Source organism: Henckelia pumila, unplaced genomic scaffold (genome assembly GCF_033568475.1).
Source record: "Henckelia pumila isolate YLH828 unplaced genomic scaffold, ASM3356847v2 CTG_466, whole genome shotgun sequence".
In the NCBI taxonomy this organism is placed as follows: Eukaryota; Viridiplantae; Streptophyta; class Magnoliopsida; order Lamiales; family Gesneriaceae; genus Henckelia; species Henckelia pumila.
In genome coordinates, this window is record NW_027331833.1 from 895,511 (window position 1) to 915,115 (window position 19,605).

The 19,605-nt window shown below is 34.8% G+C and overlaps 3 protein-coding genes across 3 annotated transcripts; all 3 read left to right on the plus strand.

Moving 5' to 3' along the window:
• The first annotated feature begins 4,852 nt into the window (after positions 1–4,852).
• On the plus strand, positions 4,853–6,060 carry LOC140872411 (heavy metal-associated isoprenylated plant protein 19). The gene is made up of 3 exons (XM_073275205.1): positions 4,853–4,950; positions 5,563–5,644; positions 5,738–6,060. Exons 1-3 carry the CDS (start codon positions 4,933–4,935, stop codon positions 5,941–5,943), a joined length of 306 nt encoding a protein of 101 aa, XP_073131306.1. The 5' UTR covers positions 4,853–4,932; the 3' UTR covers positions 5,944–6,060.
• Positions 6,061–6,950: 890 nt separating this feature from the next.
• LOC140872597 (aluminum-activated malate transporter 4-like) lies at positions 6,951–9,240 on the plus strand. The gene is made up of 6 exons (XM_073275490.1): positions 6,951–7,279; positions 7,390–7,527; positions 7,739–8,008; positions 8,094–8,230; positions 8,322–8,468; positions 8,563–9,240. The coding sequence occupies exons 1-6, from the start codon at positions 6,970–6,972 to the stop codon at positions 9,214–9,216; spliced, it is 1,656 nt and encodes a 551-aa protein (XP_073131591.1). The 5' UTR covers positions 6,951–6,969; the 3' UTR covers positions 9,217–9,240.
• Positions 9,241–17,220: 7,980 nt separating this feature from the next.
• LOC140872483 (uncharacterized) lies at positions 17,221–18,057 on the plus strand. Its single transcript, XM_073275331.1, has one exon. It carries the CDS (start codon positions 17,221–17,223, stop codon positions 18,055–18,057), a length of 837 nt encoding a protein of 278 aa, XP_073131432.1.
• Positions 18,058–19,605: the final 1,548 nt, after the last annotated feature.

Consider the following 19,605-nt stretch of genomic DNA (forward strand, 5'->3'; position numbering starts at 1 on the left):
AACGTTTAAGCACTGTTAACGGGCAATTTCGATTTGCGGATAGAGAGTTTCTCTCGCCTCGACTTTGTTTATCTTTGTTGCTGCTGTTGTTGCTGTTGCTGTAAAAGTTTTCAAAATTCTAAGTACATCCTAATAACACTATTTTAATCAATAGCCTTACTTTTCGTCCAACACCATTAAAAAGCCACTTATCTTCATCTTTTATACGCTATTGAATATCCATTAATGGATAGTACTCATAAAACTCATGGTTACTTTTATTTAAAAAAAAAAAAAAAAAACTCATGGTTACTTTTATCTTCAAAATATATGATGAAAATTTAAAAATAATGTTGTCGAAAATATTTCAAAGTTATCTATTTCTTTTTTGTTTATTAATTTGACTGCTAATAGCTTGAGCATATATTGCTACTTTTTCAATAAGATAGATTATCAATTTAATTTTTTAACTTCAAAAGATTCAATGACATTTCTAAAATAATAGTAGGCCTAAAGTAATTTGAATTGATATATTATCTTCCTTTTTTAAATTCATTTCCAACCAAATATATGTGGACAAATATGATTTTCAAACTATGAATTGTGCGTCCTCTATATTTCTAAGATCAAACTTTATTTTTCATTTCATCATTGCCAAAAATAATATATGGTTCACTCTATCTTATCCATATAAAAAATTTTATATCATACTCCAATTTTTTTATTCAAAGACATTATTACATTTACAATCAATTTTTTTTTTTTTAAAAAAAGTTTCATAAAAAATTACGAATATAATTTTATGTCTTCAAAATATCACAAATATTTAAAAAATATTTTAGTTATAAAGCAATTCAAAATTATATATATATATATATATATATAATATTAGTGTCATATAATTATTTTTAAAATATTATTTTTAAAAAACTAATACATGTATTTTAAACACTATTTATTGTCTACATTTATATTTTTTGAACCTACTATTTAATATTTTCTCATTTTATTTTTTTACAACATATATTTAATTTATTTAAAGCAAATTATATGTTATTTATCTTATCTTATAAAATACTTCATGCCTTCGAAAGATATTATGGAATATTTAGAAGCGAATTTCAATGTAACAAAATTCAAATCGATATATCTTTTATATTTATTACTTTGAATAATCAAATTCTGACCGCATTGATTTCAAAATTTTAAAATTTATGTGTTTAAAATCAAGAAATATTTTAAAACACATTCTATTTTTTTGTAAAAAATAGTAATCTATTAACGATATTCATTATATCAAAAACCTAACTTTCCGTCCAATATCATTCCTTTACTAGCACATGTATGAATAATTTTTTTTTTAAAAAAAAACTAATATGTAGTTTGTTACATAACAGATTACGAATACATCTAATTTACTTAAAATAATTAAACATATTTTAATATTTTCTAACGATTTAGAAATAAGTTTCTAAAAATATGATTTTCTAAAATATATCACTTCTCTTCGTATTTTATATATATAAGTGAATACTCAGCGCTCTATATTCTATAAATCTTATCTTACAAGATACTTCATGACTTTGAAATATATTATGGAATATTTATAAGCAAGGTTCATCATACAAAAATTCAAATGGATGAATAATCATGTCTGATCGTATAAATTTTAAAATTTTATAATTAACAATTTATTTTTACCAAAAGTTATTTTTCGTCCAACAACATTATTTTACTGACACATGTATGAATAATGTCCAAAAAACTATTAAATAGTTTGTTACATGAAAAGTTTTAAATACACCTAATTTACTTTCAAATAATTTAAAACGTTTTAATATTTTATAATATTTTTGAATTTTTTTTGAACAAATGATTTTCTAAAAACAAAACCACTTATCTTCATTTTTTATATTTAATGAATATTCATTAAATTTATGGTTACTTTTTCGTAAAATTTTGACCGCATTAATTTTAAAATTTCAAAATTCATAAGTTTAAAATAAATAAATATTTTATAACACAATCTATTTTTCGTAAAAAAATCAATTAACAATATATTTTTATCAAAAGCCTGATTTTTCGTCAAATAGCATTTATTTACTGACACATATATAAATAAATAAATAAAACTAATATGTATTTTGTTAAATAACAAATTAAAAATACATTAATTAACTTAAAAGGAATGGGAAATCTTTCGACTGTTACATGTATTCAATTTTCATTTCATCAGGAAAAAGCCATCTTTTTCTTAACAATGTCTCTCTGTTTTATGATACCTACAACAATTGTTGTACGATTGCTACAAAACAACTAATGGAATGTCTTGTCCAAACTGTACAGATATATCCATCGAGATAGTTCCAAGGTTTCTTATTACTTCTACTTCCGATTTTTCTTTTGCAGATCATTATACCCACAAATGATTATGTACTTATTGACTACACTCTCAGATGTAAACTTAATGTCTTGATTGAAGATGAAACTGTAGTTGCAAGAGTAACTATGTTTGGTAAAACTATCACATTATTCATTAGTATTTCGGTCGAAAAATACATACTGAATTGTGACCAGGTAAGATCAACATATATGATCATTAGGAAATTAAAACATTTTTTCCTCATCATATTGTTTCAAACTATATGATCTAATATAATAAGTCTAACATACAATGCAGAAAAATAATGACATAATTAGCTATCACAAAGAAAACCACAGGTTTTTGGTCAAGTTAGATCACACTGACAAAAACTATAAAGACAAGGTTTTGATGATTGTTGAGATCATTCAAAAACCACATTCAAAAAAAAAATCATTGATCAAAGGAGACAAAGTGTGCCGTCAACGAAGGATCAAACATATCCGCATCCACATCTACAAAGAAAAACATTCCCGTGAAAAGTGAAGCAAGTCACACTGCAATGGACATACAAGATGACGAGTTTCTTGAAGAATATACAAAACGCATCAAGACACGTGTTGCACGTAACAAAAAAAACTTACTTCATAAAGGGGAAAAAAATAAAACGTTAACGGATTATTCTATCAAAACTTGATTACCTGCTTTTATAATGACTTTGTTTCGCTTTTTACCATTGCTACCTCTTTTTTTTTTAAAACATAAATAGTCATTAATTGACTAATTTATTTCTTATGAACTATATTAGCTATAAGTTTTTTCGTTTCATTGCACTCACACAATTAGATTGTTTTGCTCAACCGATTTCATACAACATGTCTTCAATTATGTTAACATCATCACTATGTGTTTTCACGTGCAACGCACGTGCCACCTTCCTAGTATAATATGATATGTAACAATGAATACAAGTGATTATATGATCACATACAATTTGTGGAAAAAACGATAGATAATTAATATTTAGTTCATCATTTTACGTCATATTCTCGATTATGGTAGTGTTTGAGAAAGCTTCTAAAAAATATTTCTCAGCTCTTCCTCGACGAAGTTTTGAAATTTTATGAAAGAAAAAGTTGAGAAGTGCTTTTTAAAAGCTCTCTCAACATTACCATTTTGTTTTTCGGATATGGTCCTCCCATTAATTTGAGTGTTAAAATGGACATAATTTCAGGGGATAATTATCTATTCAGTCTTCCATTTTATCATACTTTCCTAATTCAGTCCCTAGTTTTTCAATGGTCCCAACTCAACCCTTCATTTTAGGTAATCAACCCCTCATTTTATGTAATTTCTCCTTAAGTTTTTTAAATTAAATGAAATACGTAAATTTTATAAGTCCAATTTGATACAATATAAACACGGCTGTTTTAAAAACCTATGGATGTAATTGTAAAGAGTTGAAAAACAAAAAAATTGGGTTGGTATGTACAAAACATTGAGGGCAGAAACTACTAGCAAAGATAGAAGATGAAAGCTTGAGTGAGGGTATCAAGGTCTTATTTTGTTTGATTTAGGATTTATAAAAAAATTTATATTTCTATTTTAGAAGAAAGTTGAGAACTTTACTGATTGACGTGGTTATTATGAGAAAATGCTTTGCTTTGCTCTATTTCCCCACCTTTTTTAACCGAATAGTTATGAGAATATAAAAAGAGAAAAAAAATATGTAAAATGAAGGACTAACTCGGGACACTTGAAAAACGAAAAACTAAATTGAGAATATGTGATAAAATAAGGGGTTAAATTTAGATAGTTGAAAAACAAGGGACTATATTAGAAAACGATAAAATGAGGGATTAAATAAAAAATTATCTCAAAAAATATTAAATCATGGTCCATGGAAACGATAAAATGAGGGATTAAATAAAAAATTATCTCAAAAAATATTAAATCATGGTCCATGGAGCCTATTTTTCACACTGGTGAGTCCGTAGGGGACAAAACTAAAAATGGAAAAATTTAAGGAGGCAAAAATCCATTTATAAAATACTTCAAAATATTTGAATCCAATTATCCATCATAAATCCATCATAAAAATATTTGGATTTATGATGTAGGGAACTCAACTCTCACACTCTTATTTATTTATTTATTTATTTATTTGTGAAAATAAATCTCATGCCTATGGCCAACGAATAAAAAAAATGGCACCTTGTAACGTGTCAAATATTTCAAATTCTATTGGTTTGTGGAAAAGGATTTGTTCAAATTCCCTTTTGATAACAAGGAAAGGATGGTTCCTTTAATTTGTCCAAATATATTAACAAATCAAAAGTTATTTAACACAAGTCACAAGTTGTCTATAATTATTTTACGTTATATATCAATATACAAGTTAAGGATTCTTGCTAAGGATTCCCAACCTTGCAAAGAAGATATAATATACCTTGTTTGGAACAGGAAACCTTCTCACAGTATTAATCTTTAGAACAAAGAAATAGCCATGATCCTGAAAAACAAAATCATCTCATTTCTCCTATTTGTGACAAACCAGCTGCCATTAATATATCGAGAACTTCCCGGTCTCCATGTTCATGGCAGGAAAGGCAAGAATTTAATTCTTTTTAATGTATGTTTTTCGAGTTCTTCATCGTCAAAATCATACTTATTTATATATATATATATATATATATATATATATATATATATATATATATATTTTGTTGAGAATTCAATCAAAGTTCTACTTGAAAATACATGAAAAAGATCATGTGTTAATAAAATAAAAATACATCTTCATTGATACGAGACCTTCTGAGTAAAGTTTTAAAAACAAATTCATGATGGTTGAGTTTCAAAGTGGACAATCTCATAACATTGTTTGATATACGCGCGAGTTCCATTTCGCGCGCGCGCGCACATACACACATATATATATTATCAAACTTGAAATCTTTAATTTAGTGTCATGGTCCGTCGTCGCAACGTCAAATGTACCATAAATTAATTTAATATTTTTTTAATAGGTCTTTAATTATGGAATGCCATATTCTTTTGATAGATATTTATATCGAAATTCGAAATGTCAATTTTGTTTTTTTTTTTTAAATTTCATCATTTATTTTATTTTCGTTAAAGAAATGGGTTATATAGCATGCAACGCGTGTAAGATTAGAAAATATTTAATTCATCGATCTGACATCGTTGTAAACAAACAGGCTCATTACATGGTGATGAGGGTCAACCTAGACTGCAATTCTTGTTGCAGAAAAATGAGAAGAATCCTCTTAAATATGAAAGGTAAAAGCACACAACATGTATTATAAAAAATTACTTTAATTATTGGTATATGTCATTTTACATCTCCTAATATTAACAATAATACTCTTGTAGAAATAGAGACACATTTGATAGAGAAACAACAATACAGGGTAAGCGTTTGCGGGAGATTCGTCCCCGCGGATGTGGCGATAAAGATAAGAAAGAAGATGAAGAGAAGGGTGGAGATTCTTGAAATTCAAGAGCTGAGCAATGTGGACACTGGATTTGTAGATCAAATGCCTCGTGTGCTACCACAACCTGCATTATTATATAACTAGTCGATACCGGCCAATACGTAGATCAGAATTTCAAAAATTTAACGTATTGAATCCGTTTAAATATTTATATAATCAGTGTTCCAATTGTCCACCACCTCCTGCGTCTTAAAAAATGAATCAGGGAGAAAATTGAAATAATATTTTTGAATAAATATAATTACTCGTGAAATTTGATTAGAGTTTCACGACAAGAGAATCAACCCGAAGTGCCACGTTTACTCCTGGAGTTGCAATTCCGTTGAACCTAATTATATGGTTGTACCTCGTACAGGTTCACCCCGCCGCATATAATTAATGATGTAACAAAAGATAAGAGTTCAAGGGACATCTGTTAAAAGGATATGATATTTATTTCACAGCAGATTATAAAAAAAGTTCCCTTTTTTTACTGCACAAATTTTGTTCTTGTCTCATCTGTTTCCATTAATATGAAAAGCCAGTAGAAAATTATTGAAGGGAAATATTATTCTTGTTTCTGCATATGAAAAGCCATGGCTGAAATATTCATTAATTGCCCTTTTTATAATTTATTAAAACTTTGACAAGGATATCGTATTGGCTTCTAATAAGCGCCAGCAAATAGGAGTTGATCAATGAAAATATTTTTTTTTTTAAAAATAAGCCGTGGTGCTACAGATGAAAGAGAGATAAATTAAGAAGAAATTGGTGTCAAATCTATTATTGTATTTCAGAAAATCGAAAACAGGCTTATTTTGTTATGTTCCAAGTTGTAATTAATGAACGTGGTTTAGTTTTTTTATTGGAATCATTGATTGTATCAACATCATCAAAATTCAAAGATTGACCTCTTCTGATCTACTTTCATTTTATTGCAGTTTAGAATTATATTAATTACGTGTTGTGCATTTATTTTATAATATATGTTGTGTCATTTTATTTTAAAATCGACCTTTATTCCCTTTGCTTGATATCAAAGTTAATTACAAGATTCTTGTGGTTAAATAATCAACTTCAAATACATTCCTGGGAAACCATTTTCTGTTCCATAACGATCATCAGCCAGAAATGAGCAAGGAAAGATTGCTTCCGCCCTTCCGCGGGCTGGAAGAAAATGAAGGCCAAAGATGTTCTTGCATTTGGCTGAAACCAATCCATGATAAACTCACTCGGTGCTGGAATGATTCATTCGATTTCGCCAAGAAAGCTATGGAGATGGGGAGAAATGATCCTAGAAAAATCATATATGCCCTCAAGATGGGATTTGCATTGGCACTTGTGTCGTTGTTCATATTCTGGAAAAAGCCTCTTCCCGATATCTCCCAGTTCTCAATCTGGGCAATTCTCACTGTTATTGTCATGTTTGAATTCAGCATAGGTGTTTCATATTAAAATAACAGTATACCATATGAGTTGTATGTGTGTTTTTATTTTTTCCTCTTCCTATGTAATAAAACGTGACGTTTGAACTGTTGAATGAATTTGCAGGTGCAACATTCATTAAAGGATTTAACCGTAGTTTAGGGACGTTCTGTGCTGGAATGCTTGCCTTTCTCTTCGCCGGGTTGTCCCTCCTAGCCGGGAAGGGGGAAAAAGTCGTAATCGTCATAAGTTTTTTCATCACTGGTTTGTACATCGCATTACTTTTGACTTTTTAGTTTCCAGAGAACACAGGATGTCTGTCATATCGAGATTCACCTAAAGCTATAGTTGATATTAACGTTTACAGCTCGAAAATCTTTCTACTATTTTGCCACATATACTCTCTAACAGGACAGCATGGTGAACACTATGATTGAACCAACAATATCTTATACATAGCTTCGCGATATGACAGGCACTACCGCATCATACTTGAAACTCTACCCTACTATGGCGCCATATGAGTATGGATACCGGGTATTTGTGCTCACATTCTGCATACTTATGGTAGCTGGGAACAGAACCAGAGAATATACAGAGGCGATTCTGACTCGACTCGTTCTTATAGCAGTTGGTGCTTGTGTCTGCTTCATCATAAACATTTGCATCTACCCAATTTGGTCTGGGGACGATCTTCATCGCTTGGTTGTGAATAATTTCAGAGATCTTGCAAACTCTTTAGAAGGTTAACACATCTACTCAAATGACAATTCAACACTCTTTTAGTTCAAAACCAAAATTTTCTTTCAATTGTGTTTCAATTTTCATAGGCTGTGTGAATGGCTACCTCAAAACTATAGATTTGAACAGAACCTCGAGTAGATTCATGAGCCAACAAGCCTCAAGTGATCAACTTTACCTCGGATATAAATCCGTGATAGAATCCGCAAACCGAGAGAACACATTGGTAACTCGAAATTTTACAGTTTCTTCTTCACTGCACAAACATGTTACATGAATCCTCTTAATACTTTAAATCTATATCCTTTTCCGAACAGTTGAATTTCGCTCTTTGGGAGCCGGCTCACGGGCGTTACAGAAGGCATCCACGCCCATGGAGAACTTATGTGAAAGTAAGCTCTGCGGTCAGGCATTGTGCATATGCTGTAATGGCACTCCATGGCTGCATCCTATCAGAAATACAGGTAATATACAAATTACAGTACTAATCCACCACGTTTTCGAACGTCTCATGTCTTGTAGTCCATCAAAACGTGTGCTGATTCGATGTTCTTGCAGGCGCCACCGGAGAAGAGGCATGTTTTTCGAAGCCAGCTTCAAAGGATTGGTGTAGAGGGGGCAAAAGTCCTGCTTGAGCTTGGAAATAAACTAGAAAAAATGGAAAAAATATGCCCGCATGACAATATTCTGAAACAAGTACACGAGGCAGGCGAGCAGTTACAGAAGAAAATAGACCAAAGATCATTTCTTCTGATCAATTCAGAGAGCTGGGAAATCACAAGGGATCAAACCAAAGAGCTAGAACATCTCGACAATGATAAAACTATGCATCTCAGCGTGAAATCTCTAAGCGAAACGTCGATTTATGTAAAGTCGTCTCAGATATCGGCTGCCACCCGTTTGCCAAACAATTATTTGCCAAAGCACAAGCTAAGAAAACATGCTCCATGGCCTTCATGGATTACGTACGAAGGCGATGATTTCATCAAAGAAGATGAAGTCAAGACGTATCAGAGCGCGAGTTCCTTGTCTTTGGCTACGTTTGCATCACTTTTGATTGAACTTGTTGCAAGATTGCAGAATGTGGTGGATGCATTTGAAGAATTAAGTGAAGAAGCGGAGTTTAAAGATCCAAATATCATCGAGCTTTCTGCAGCGAAACGTTCAGGTGTTTGGGCTAGAGTTTTAAGGGGCTTCGGGTTGAAGATTTGAATTGTTTTTCAAGAAAGTTAGGAAGTTAGTTGTGCGTTGATTGAAGCTAATTTTTGTCGCACATTGTATTCTCGGGTTTTATTACCAAGTTTTTAAGTTGTGGAAGCAAAAAGATTTTACATAGTGAAAATGTCAAGAAAGTTTGGTGAAAAGTCAACTGTTAATGTTTGTTTTTAGAGCACGTACAGCGGCATCCCAACTTCCTCGACCCATATCATGGGTTAGTCTATGCTACACCGAAAGTATTTCTTCCCCTATTTCAATATCATTAGATCACGTGGGACCCCTATATTTTTATAAAAATTGACATATGTGTTGATGATCCAATTGTTGATATTTGACCACATCATGGAAGGAGAAGACTTCAGGTGTAGCATAGAATAATCTCCATAATCATCCTCCCCTCCAGAGATTGAGGAAACCCGCACACGGAAATGTTGGTCACATGACCAACTTTTTATATATTTTTTTAAAAAAATTTGAACTGCCAGATTGATCGAATCAACGGCCAGTAAATATTATTAAAAACTAGAAAATAAGCACACGTATTACGTGTGCGATAAAAGATATTAACGAAAGCAATGAAAAAAAAAATACTATTCGCTAGAAATTAAAAAAAATTGAGTATAATTTTTGTGTTGGGTTGAAAAAATATTTCACTTAGATCTGAAAAATAAGAAATACTATTAAAAAAATGAGAATGAATAGGTTTTAGATATGGGAGAGAAATAAAAAAGTGAATTGGTTGGAAGTTGGAATCTAGAACCAAGAAAATGTGTAGAAGTGGGGTGAGAGTGGTTTAAGTATTTTAAAAAATAGAAGTGGGGTGAATTGGTTAGAAGTTGGAATATAATGAAATACAAACTAAATAAGTTAATTATTGAATTTTTTACGAACATTTGTCTTGCAACATTTGTGAACGTAGTTTCTATCCATTTAGCAATCCATGGTTATATTCACTTCAAATTATAGGATCAAACACTTGCCGCTTTACCAAAAGTTATAGTTAGTGGTAATTGTGCAACTTAAAATTTTTTAAATCGTACAGCAACCTAAGCTCTATGGTTCGATTGTTTTACCAATCAAAGACGATTATTGCACCCCAACAATCTTTCTCTCGATAATTTCACTCCTCGCAATCAATGACAATCGAACCCATGACCTTGGCTCTGATACAATTGTAGGACCGAGTGCTTGCTGCTTTACCAAAAGTTATTGCGGGTGGTAATTGTCCAACTTAAAACTTTTAAACCTTAGAATAGCCTAAGCGTCATGATTCAATCGTTTTACCTAGTAAGGACAATTATTGCATCCCAACACAAACCAATTCCCAGAAACTGGTGTTTCTTTTATCATTACCAAGTGCCGATTGGTAGAAGCTTCGCACCATGTCTTTGCGAGATGTTCATCGTCCGCCTTTGTCCAAGGTTTTCTTTTGGCGCCTTCACCCCTATCACCAACAATAATGTTCTTCCCTTTCTTTCTAGATTTAGTAGATGTGGTTTCAAAAGTAGAAGGAGAGACTTGGATGAATTTTGGGAAAATTAGGTTTGGTTGAACATAAAACTCAGCATTTGCTCGTCGATGAATTGAGAAGTATTTGTTCCAGGAGTATTGAAATCATTATTTTTCCATGAATGCATTTTTCAAAATTGGATTGAAAATGAAATGAAAGTTGAAGAATCTTGAATTTTTGAAATTCAATTGGAAGAAACCGTGATTGTGTTTTAGGTGTATTGAGGAATTTTATTATTGGATTGGTCACAATCCAAATGCATGGTTTGACTTATCTGGTCTGTTTATTCTTTCTGCTCTGGCTTCATCAAACTGATGAGATATTTGGTTGTATTCTGTCAGTGGAATTTTTGGATTTAATGCTTGGAGTTTAGTTTCTGCTATTTTCTCTGATTAAAATTTACTTTAATATTTATTGCATGCTTATGTTTCTGACTAGTATATGATTCGGGTCAGGTCACTATAGTATCAATCTCAGATGTATTGCCTTCATTAATACTAAATTCTAGGCCGGTCCTATCACCAGCTTGCTTTTGTATTCCTTGCATGTTATCCAGTGTAATGGAAGACTTATTCCAAGAGTTAAACAAAATTCATCAATATTTGATTTTCTGATATGATCACATGGATTTCTGATGTCAAGTTAGTGTTTTATGTCATGAGCAAATTTACTTGATCTCTCAGACTGTCAGATTATTGAACTGATTACAATCCAACTGATTTGGCTTATCTGGTAAGTTCATTCTTTCTTCTTTGATTTTCTCAAACTAATGAGATAGTCTTTTATACTCAATCATCATATCAATAAGTGCATAAATAAGATCATATCCAGTGAATTTATCAGAAGTAAAGTTAAATACCTCTCCATCTTACATGGTTTCTGGTTCAACATCAACCATCAAGGCTTTGGTTGTTTCTTCATTACTCTTAGTTGATGAATCATTTGAGCAAGAAATATCATTTTCTATTCAGCCCATTTGCTCTTGTTTTCTTCTGCCATGAGGAATTTTTGTTCTTTTCTTCTTCGGAATGACTTTCTTTCCTCTCTGGAACTCTTCTTTCAGAAGATTTATTTTCATCCTTCTTTTGTCTGGTATAGTCTGCTATGAAGTGTCATCTCCTTCCATAATTGTAGCAAGATCGATCATCATGCACTGGTTTTTTTCGATGGAAGCTTTTCTTGTTGGAATTTTGAAAGTTCTTATGATTAATTTATCATGAATTTTTCAAATTTCTTCATAAACAGTGACATAACATCAGCTCGGTTGTTCTGCTGATTTTAATGATGATGTTTCTTCAGCTGATGTTAATGATTTTGTTGTTTGTGGGATAACTGGTTCTTCCTCAATTCGATCTTCCAGCTCAAATTCATAAGATTTTAGGTCTGCAAAAAGACCATGCAACTCAATTTTGTTGTGATACTTTGATTCTATCATAGCAATGATTTTCACATTCCACTCTCTTGGTAGAGCTCTCATGACTTTCATAGAAACTTCTCTGTTTTTTGTAGTTCTTTCCCAAAACATTTAGTTCAATAATGACGCTAGTACTAGTTGGATTTCTTTCATTAAGTTGAGATTCTGAGTGAAATGTAATTACATTATATCAATTAGAATTCATCACAAGTAACCAGAGCAGAAGCTTGCTTAATTTCTTTATCCATATACACATGTTAGTTAACAAAAGATGAAATTAGGAAGGGACAAGGAAATTGCATTTATTTAACCAGCTCAAGTTTATCAAGATTAGTTAATAGCTCTATTTTTTTTAGTGAATTGACTTAGAATTTTAATTTTGAATGGTTTGTAACACTAGAAAATTTTATATTAAATTTTATTTTCGAAATTTTAAATTTTGATTAATTTATAATATTGAAAATTTATATATTAAATTTTAAATTTTTTTCTCTGAAAAGATAACGTTTTTCACCGTTGTCGTAGGTAGTTTGAAACTGTTGTTGAAGACCCTGTTGTTAAAAATACATGATCAAAGACAACGGTTTTTTACCGTTGTAAAACCATTGTCTTGAGCGTGATTTTTAATAACAAGGCCTTCAACAACAGTTTTAAACCCCCTACGACAACGGTGAAAAACCGTAGTTTTTAGCCTTTTTTCTTGTAGCGATTTCATCAAATTCATTCATTGTTTCTCCTGGTTTTATCTTGATGCTATCAAATTTTTGTATGGTCAATGTCAGTTTGTTTTCTTTGGTCTGATCATTTCCCTCACATAGTTGTGTGAGCTTTTCCCATATATCCTTTTCAGTAGTACATGTTTTGATATTACTTAATATTTTTTTGTCCAGAGTTTTGTATAAGATGTCCTTTGTAACATTATCAAGATTTGCTTTCTTTCTGTCTTCGACATTCCATTATGATTTCGGCTTTTCGATCATTTGAGGAGCACCTTCCGTAATGGACACAACGGTGTTAACTTTTAGAATCTTCATTGGTCCATCAATAATGATGTATCACATATAATCATCTTGGGATGATAATGTGATACCCCTGTCCCACATGAAAAAAATGAAAGATTTAAAATGAGTTTATAATGGGCTACAATGGACTTCTATAGCAACTTGGATTAATCATTTTCGTAAAGCGAGAACGAATACGAAGTATTTGCTATAGGAGCCCATTGTGTAGTCGCGCAGGCACGGGCCTGGGCCCGGGTTGTGACAGAATGGTATCAGAGATGGTCACTAGCCGGATGACCTCGAGAAATAAATGCTATGCGGGGCAACGTGATACGTGCGTTGGAGCCACCTTTTGAACCTGCGAGGCAAAGTGCTACACGATGGGAGCCACCTATTGATCCCGTATGAGCCACCTCTAGATTCTCGGTGATGGTGGATCGAGAAGTCAGGTCACGACGAGGACGTCACGTTCTAAAGGTGATTGTGATACCCCTGTCCCACATGGAAAAAATGAAAGATTTAAAATGAGTTTATAATGGGCTACAATAGACTTATATAGCAACTTGAGTTAATAATTTTCGTAAATAGAGGATGAATACGAAGTAGTTGCTATGAGAGCCCATTGTGCAGTTACGTAGGCACGGGCCTGGGCCCGGGGCATGACAGATAAATGTTCCTGCATTCGAATTTTTCAATCGTCATATTCTTCCTTAGAGAACATAGAATTTTTTTTAAAGATGCCATAGTAACAAAGGGTGCAGCTCTGGTTAAGCAAAAATCCATCTCTGATATCACTTGTTAGCATCGAAAATGTGTGTAGAGAGGGAATAAATATATACTTTAAAATATTTTATAAAATTTTACGACAATTAAGCTGAGTTACCAGCTTGATTATGTATTTTTTCTTAACAGACAAGCTGATGCAAGAACTGATCTGGTCGGTGGGGAAAAATCTTGTGGTGCAAAGTTGAGCTGATTACTAGAGCGGATAAGAAAAAATAAATAATGTAAAGAACACAGAGATTTTTTATGAAAATTCCAAGGCTAAGCTTCTACATCTCCCTTTCTTTTAATTCCAGAAGGATTTTCACTAGAAGACTTTGTTTTATACAAGATCTTGCAAAAACTCAATCCAATCGACTCTCGATTAGAACTCTTAGAAATTTAGTCTAAAAAACTATAGTAACCCGTCTCCAAATTAAGTAATCAAACGCCTAATTATGTTTAAATGGATAAAACTTGATTAAGGGATCTTAAAAAAGATCGGAAGAGTTTTGGGTTTTCGGGTAGTTCGGACGATCCGAACTATGTTCGGACGCTCCGAAAAGAGATCGGACGGTCTGATCTCATCCAGATAAATGTATAAGGATTTTATTGGACAGGACCCTAAGATCGGACAATCCGAAGGCTTGGATCGGACGCTCCGATCGTATTTCGTAAGCAATGACTTCACAAGCCAGGACACGTGTTCGGAGGGGGTTGCTTGGGGATTTCGGACGGTCCGATCCTGGGGTTCGAACGGTCTGAACTGTGTCTATAAATAGAGGGCCGAGGAATCAGTTTCAAGTGCACCTTCCAAATCTTATCTATCGTTCTTAGCTCCTTTTAGTCGATATTAGGGGTTTCTAGGCGTCGTATTGGAAAGCCGGGAGTGGCGGAGCGCTTCGAGGACATTAGCGGAGCTGTGCTTAAGTTTTGAGGCAGTCGCAATCAGCGGGCTGACTACGTACACATGTATAACTTTGGATCCTTATAGAGATTAGGGAGTATGAGATAGCTTAGTTAAGGATTTTAGAGTATTATAAGTGATATGGTAATTATTGCCTATAGAATTGGACTGTGAGTACCTGGACTACTAGATTGCTAGGGTTCTTTGGTTTCTAATTAGAGGTACGGACGTATTATCCGAGATACCAGGTTGGATATACATGTATTATGTTTGCATGTTTTGTATGTGGCATTACTATGCACATTGATATTATGCAGCATGCATTTATACGTTGAGTTTTATGCCTTGATTTTCATAGCCTGTAGTAGGGGTCGCTCAACCCCGTATTTTAGTGGATGGATTTCCATGGATTTGGAAACCGGTTATATATCCACGGTTGTATGGTATGAGAGCCACCTCTTGATGCGATGGCCTAGAGTGCTACATACCATGACGCCTTGACTGAGCAGTCTTCTGGATAGGTTTTCCAGTACCCTTCATATTGCATGTGCATGCATGATATATGTATATCCGTACTTCTGTACTGAGCGTTTATGCTCACGTCCTAGTATTTTGTTGGACACCCTATTCCATGGGGCAGGACTTAGTTTTGACAGACCCGGTGGTAGCGGTTGTTGAGCTGCAGTGGTTGCGACATGATCCTATTCCTGTCCAGGATGTTATATTGGATTTTAATATCTTTCGTTCGATGGGGTTGTATAATATTTTAATTTAGCCCGGTTGTTCTGTCGGTGTATGTTGTATTAATGACATCAGTTTCCGCTGGATTTATTTAATATCGTTTTAAGATTTCATGCTTAATATCTGATTAGTTAGTGATTTCGGGTTGGGTCACTATATTTATTGGTATCAGAGCATGCATTGAATTTGGGACATAGGAATTCAATCTTCAGGTTTAAGTTTTGACTAATTTTTCCAGATGGCTGGTCAAGATGATGAAAGTCATGGGAGCATCGGTGGTCGATGGGGGGGGGATGATGAGGTCAGAGAACCACAGTGGAGACACCATCGCCCCAAGGATGATAGAGAGAGATTTGATTTGCGCAGATTCGTGCAGATGGCTCCAAAACCATTGGAGGGAGGCGAGAATCCGAATGTGGCAGAGAACTGGTTGGAAGAAATGGAAACTTGCTTTGAGGTGTATCGTTGCACTGATGAGCAGAAAATGTAGGATGTGAAATTACTTCTTCATGGGAATGCTCGTAAATGGTGGAAGTCTACTTTCGCACCGATCATAACAGCACGAGGCCTAGTTACTTCGGCAGAATTTTGTACAGCATTTCAAGAGTTTTAATTTTCTGCCGCTCTATGCCAGGCGAACACGAATGAGCTGATGAATCTGAAACAAGGTAGCATGACTATGGGTGGGCAAGGGTCGGGTACCCGACTAGTCGGGTAGTGTTTTACACTACCCGAAAACAAACCGACAACCTAGTCGGGTACCCGATTAAGTCGGGTTCGGGTCGGGTAGGTTTCAGGTTTCTTATTTTTTAAAAAATAAATTAAAAAATGGAAAAAACACTACAAATTAATATTTACATGAAGCACCAAGAAAGTATTTCAAAATCTAGGATTGAACAATTCACCAGCTTGATGTTATGAATGTGATGGAAATTTATTTTCATGGCAAAGACACCAAACTAATGGGCTACTGGGCTTATTTATCCAATTCCAAAGTCCAAACCAAATAAATAATAGCCCATTTAATTTTTTTTAAAAAATATATTAATAAATAATAATATTAGTCTGGTACCCGATCGGGTATTTCAGGTAGCATTAGACTACCCGAACCCGAACCGACTAAATATTAATCGGGTTCAGTTACCACCAAAACCCGATTAAACACCCAAACTACCCGATTTTTTTACCCGATCGGGTTCGGGTCGGGTCAAAACCCAAACTACCCGAACCGATTTCCCACCCATAAGCATGACTATTGACGAGTATCCATTAAAGTTCTTTAAACTTTTGTATTACTGTCGGTATGTTGCCAGCAGCTCGGAGGCCAAGTACGATATGTTTTTGCAGGGTCTCAATCCGGAGATCTACTCGCTAGTGTCTATCAACGACGATCCGACGTCGTATGAAGTGTTGGTGAACCGTTGCCGCCAAGCGGAGAATACTCTCAAAAGGAACCGAAACTTTTCCTCCTCTTCTTTCCGACAAGGAAATTCCTTGGGACCGAGGGCTCAGTCTTTTAAGAAGCAGTGAGTGTCTTCTTCTTCCTCTGGTTCCGGTTAGAGTGGTTTTTATCACTTTGGGAAGAAGGGTCAGGGACAGTGTGTGCTTCTTGTGGAGGTCGTCACCCAAAAGAGAAGTGTCGCAAGTCAGGAGATTGTTTTCGATGTGGCGAAATTGGCCACATGAAGAGGGACTACCCACAGGCTACCGGAGGATCAGCGTCTGGATCTGGTTCTCATCCTTCCGTTCCACAAAGGTCGCAGGGACAGTATATTGGGAGCACCAACCAGAGACCGCGTGTACCCGAACAGGTGTTTGCGCTGAGTCAGGATCAGATTCAGCAGGAGATGAGGACGTTATAGCAGGTAAATTTCTTTTATGCAGCATTCCTGCATTTGTTCTCATCGATATAAGTGCATCACATTCTTTCATTTCAACAAGATTCGTCAAGCGCTATAGGTTGCCATACATGCCTTTAGACGTAGTGTTATCTGTGTCTACTCCGACTGGTCATTCGGCTTTGGCCAAGCATTTAGTCATAGGATGTACATTAGAGTTTGAGGGCTCTGAGTTGTTAGCAAACCTTATGGTTCTAGCGATGGAGGATTTTGACTTCATTTTGGGTATTGATATCTTGACCTATTATAGAGCTACGCTGGATTTTTATCAGAAGATTTTTCAGTTTCGTCTGGTTGAGGGCAATAGCTGGTTTTTCTATGGTGAAGGAGAGCGAACCCTTATGCCTCTGGTTTCATCTTTGAGGACCACTCAGGCTTTAGAGGCGGGTGGGAAAGTCTACCTTATCCATGTGATTGATACATCCGTAGGTAGACGGCCAATAGAGAAGTTACTCATAGTTTGTGAGTATCCCGATGTCTTTCCAGACGATATTCCAGGATTTCCTCCTATCCAAGAGGTCGAGTTCGGGATTGAACTTGTATCAGGGACGGCACCGATTTCTCGAGCGCCTTATCGTCTAGCTCTAGCAGAAATGAGATAGTTGCAATAGAAGTTGCAAGACTTGTTGGATAAGGGATATATCCGACTGAGCGTTTCAACTTGGGGAGTGCCAATTCTTTTCGTCAAGAAGAAGGAAGGTTCTATGTGTTTCTATATCGACTACAGACAGTTGAATCGTGCAACGGTTAAGAAAAAATATCCTTTGCCACGGATTGTTGATTTGTTCGATCAGCTTCAGGGTACCGCTGTGTACTCCAAGATTGACTTGCGGTCAGGGTATGATCAGTTGAGTGTTCGAGATATGGATATCTCAAAGACAGCATTTCGTACCCGATATGGTCACTATGATTTTTTAATGATGAATTTTGGGTTAACGAATGCGCCTGCGGTGTTCATGGATTTGATGAACAGAGTATTCCGCAATTACTTAGAAAAGTTTTTCGTTGTTTTCATTGACGACATTTTGGTATATTCACGCAGTGTTGATGAACATGCACAACACTTGAGCCTTGTACTGCAGATTCTCCGTGAGAAGCAGTTATATGCCAAGTTTAACAAGTGTGAGTTTTGGATCGACCGAGTGATATTTATTGGCCATGTTATCTCTCAAGAAGCAGTGTCAGTCGATCCAAGTAAGACTGAAGCTATTTTGAATAGGTCGCGTCCAACTACAACTTTAGAGATTCGCAGCTTTCTGGGATTGGAAGGATATTATCGGTGATTTATCGAGAACTTTTTGTGAATTGCTAGACCATCGACATAGCTGACAAGGAAGGATGTTCCTTTTTTCTGGTCAAGTGAGTGCGAGCAGAACTTCGACGAGTTAAAAGGCCGACTGACTACTGCACCTGTTCTTGAATTGCCATCAGGACCCGGGGGCTATATGGTATACACCGATGCATCTCTTCAATGGTTAGGTTGTGTGTTGACACAAAATGGGCATGTGATTGAATTCTGGACAATTGAAGACCCACGAAGGAAAATATCCAGTGCACGATTTAGAGCTTGCAGCAATCGTGTTTGCACTGAAGATTTGACGTCATTACTTGTATGGCAAGAGGTTCGAGATTTTTTCGGACCACAAGAGTTTGAAATACATGTTCACTCAGGCGGAGCTGAACATGAGACAACGTCGATGGTTAGATCTTCTCAAAGACTACGATTGTGAGATTAATCACTATCCCGGTACTTCTAACCCAGTGGCGGACGCACTTAGCCAAAAAGTGAGTATCAGTGCTCTCAATATTAGTCCAAGGGCTAGCACCATTCGAGAGTGATGTTCTTCAGGGTTTATGTTTCGGCATAAGAAAGGACAACAGAGGATCCGAGTCTTCTCAGTATTAACCGATTCATATTTGTTTTCTCGTATCCAAGAAGTTCAGTTTTTTGATTCGAAGACGCAGAAATTAGCGAGACTTGATCAGGGAGTCAACACATCTGGTTTTTATTTTCAGACAGATGGATTATTGTGTTTGTGTGGCAGAGCCGTGGTACCTGGAGACTCAGACCTGCGAGACGAAGTTCTGTCACAGGTTCATCGTAGTAGGTTCATCGTGCACCCAAGCAGTGCCAAGATGTATAAGGATCT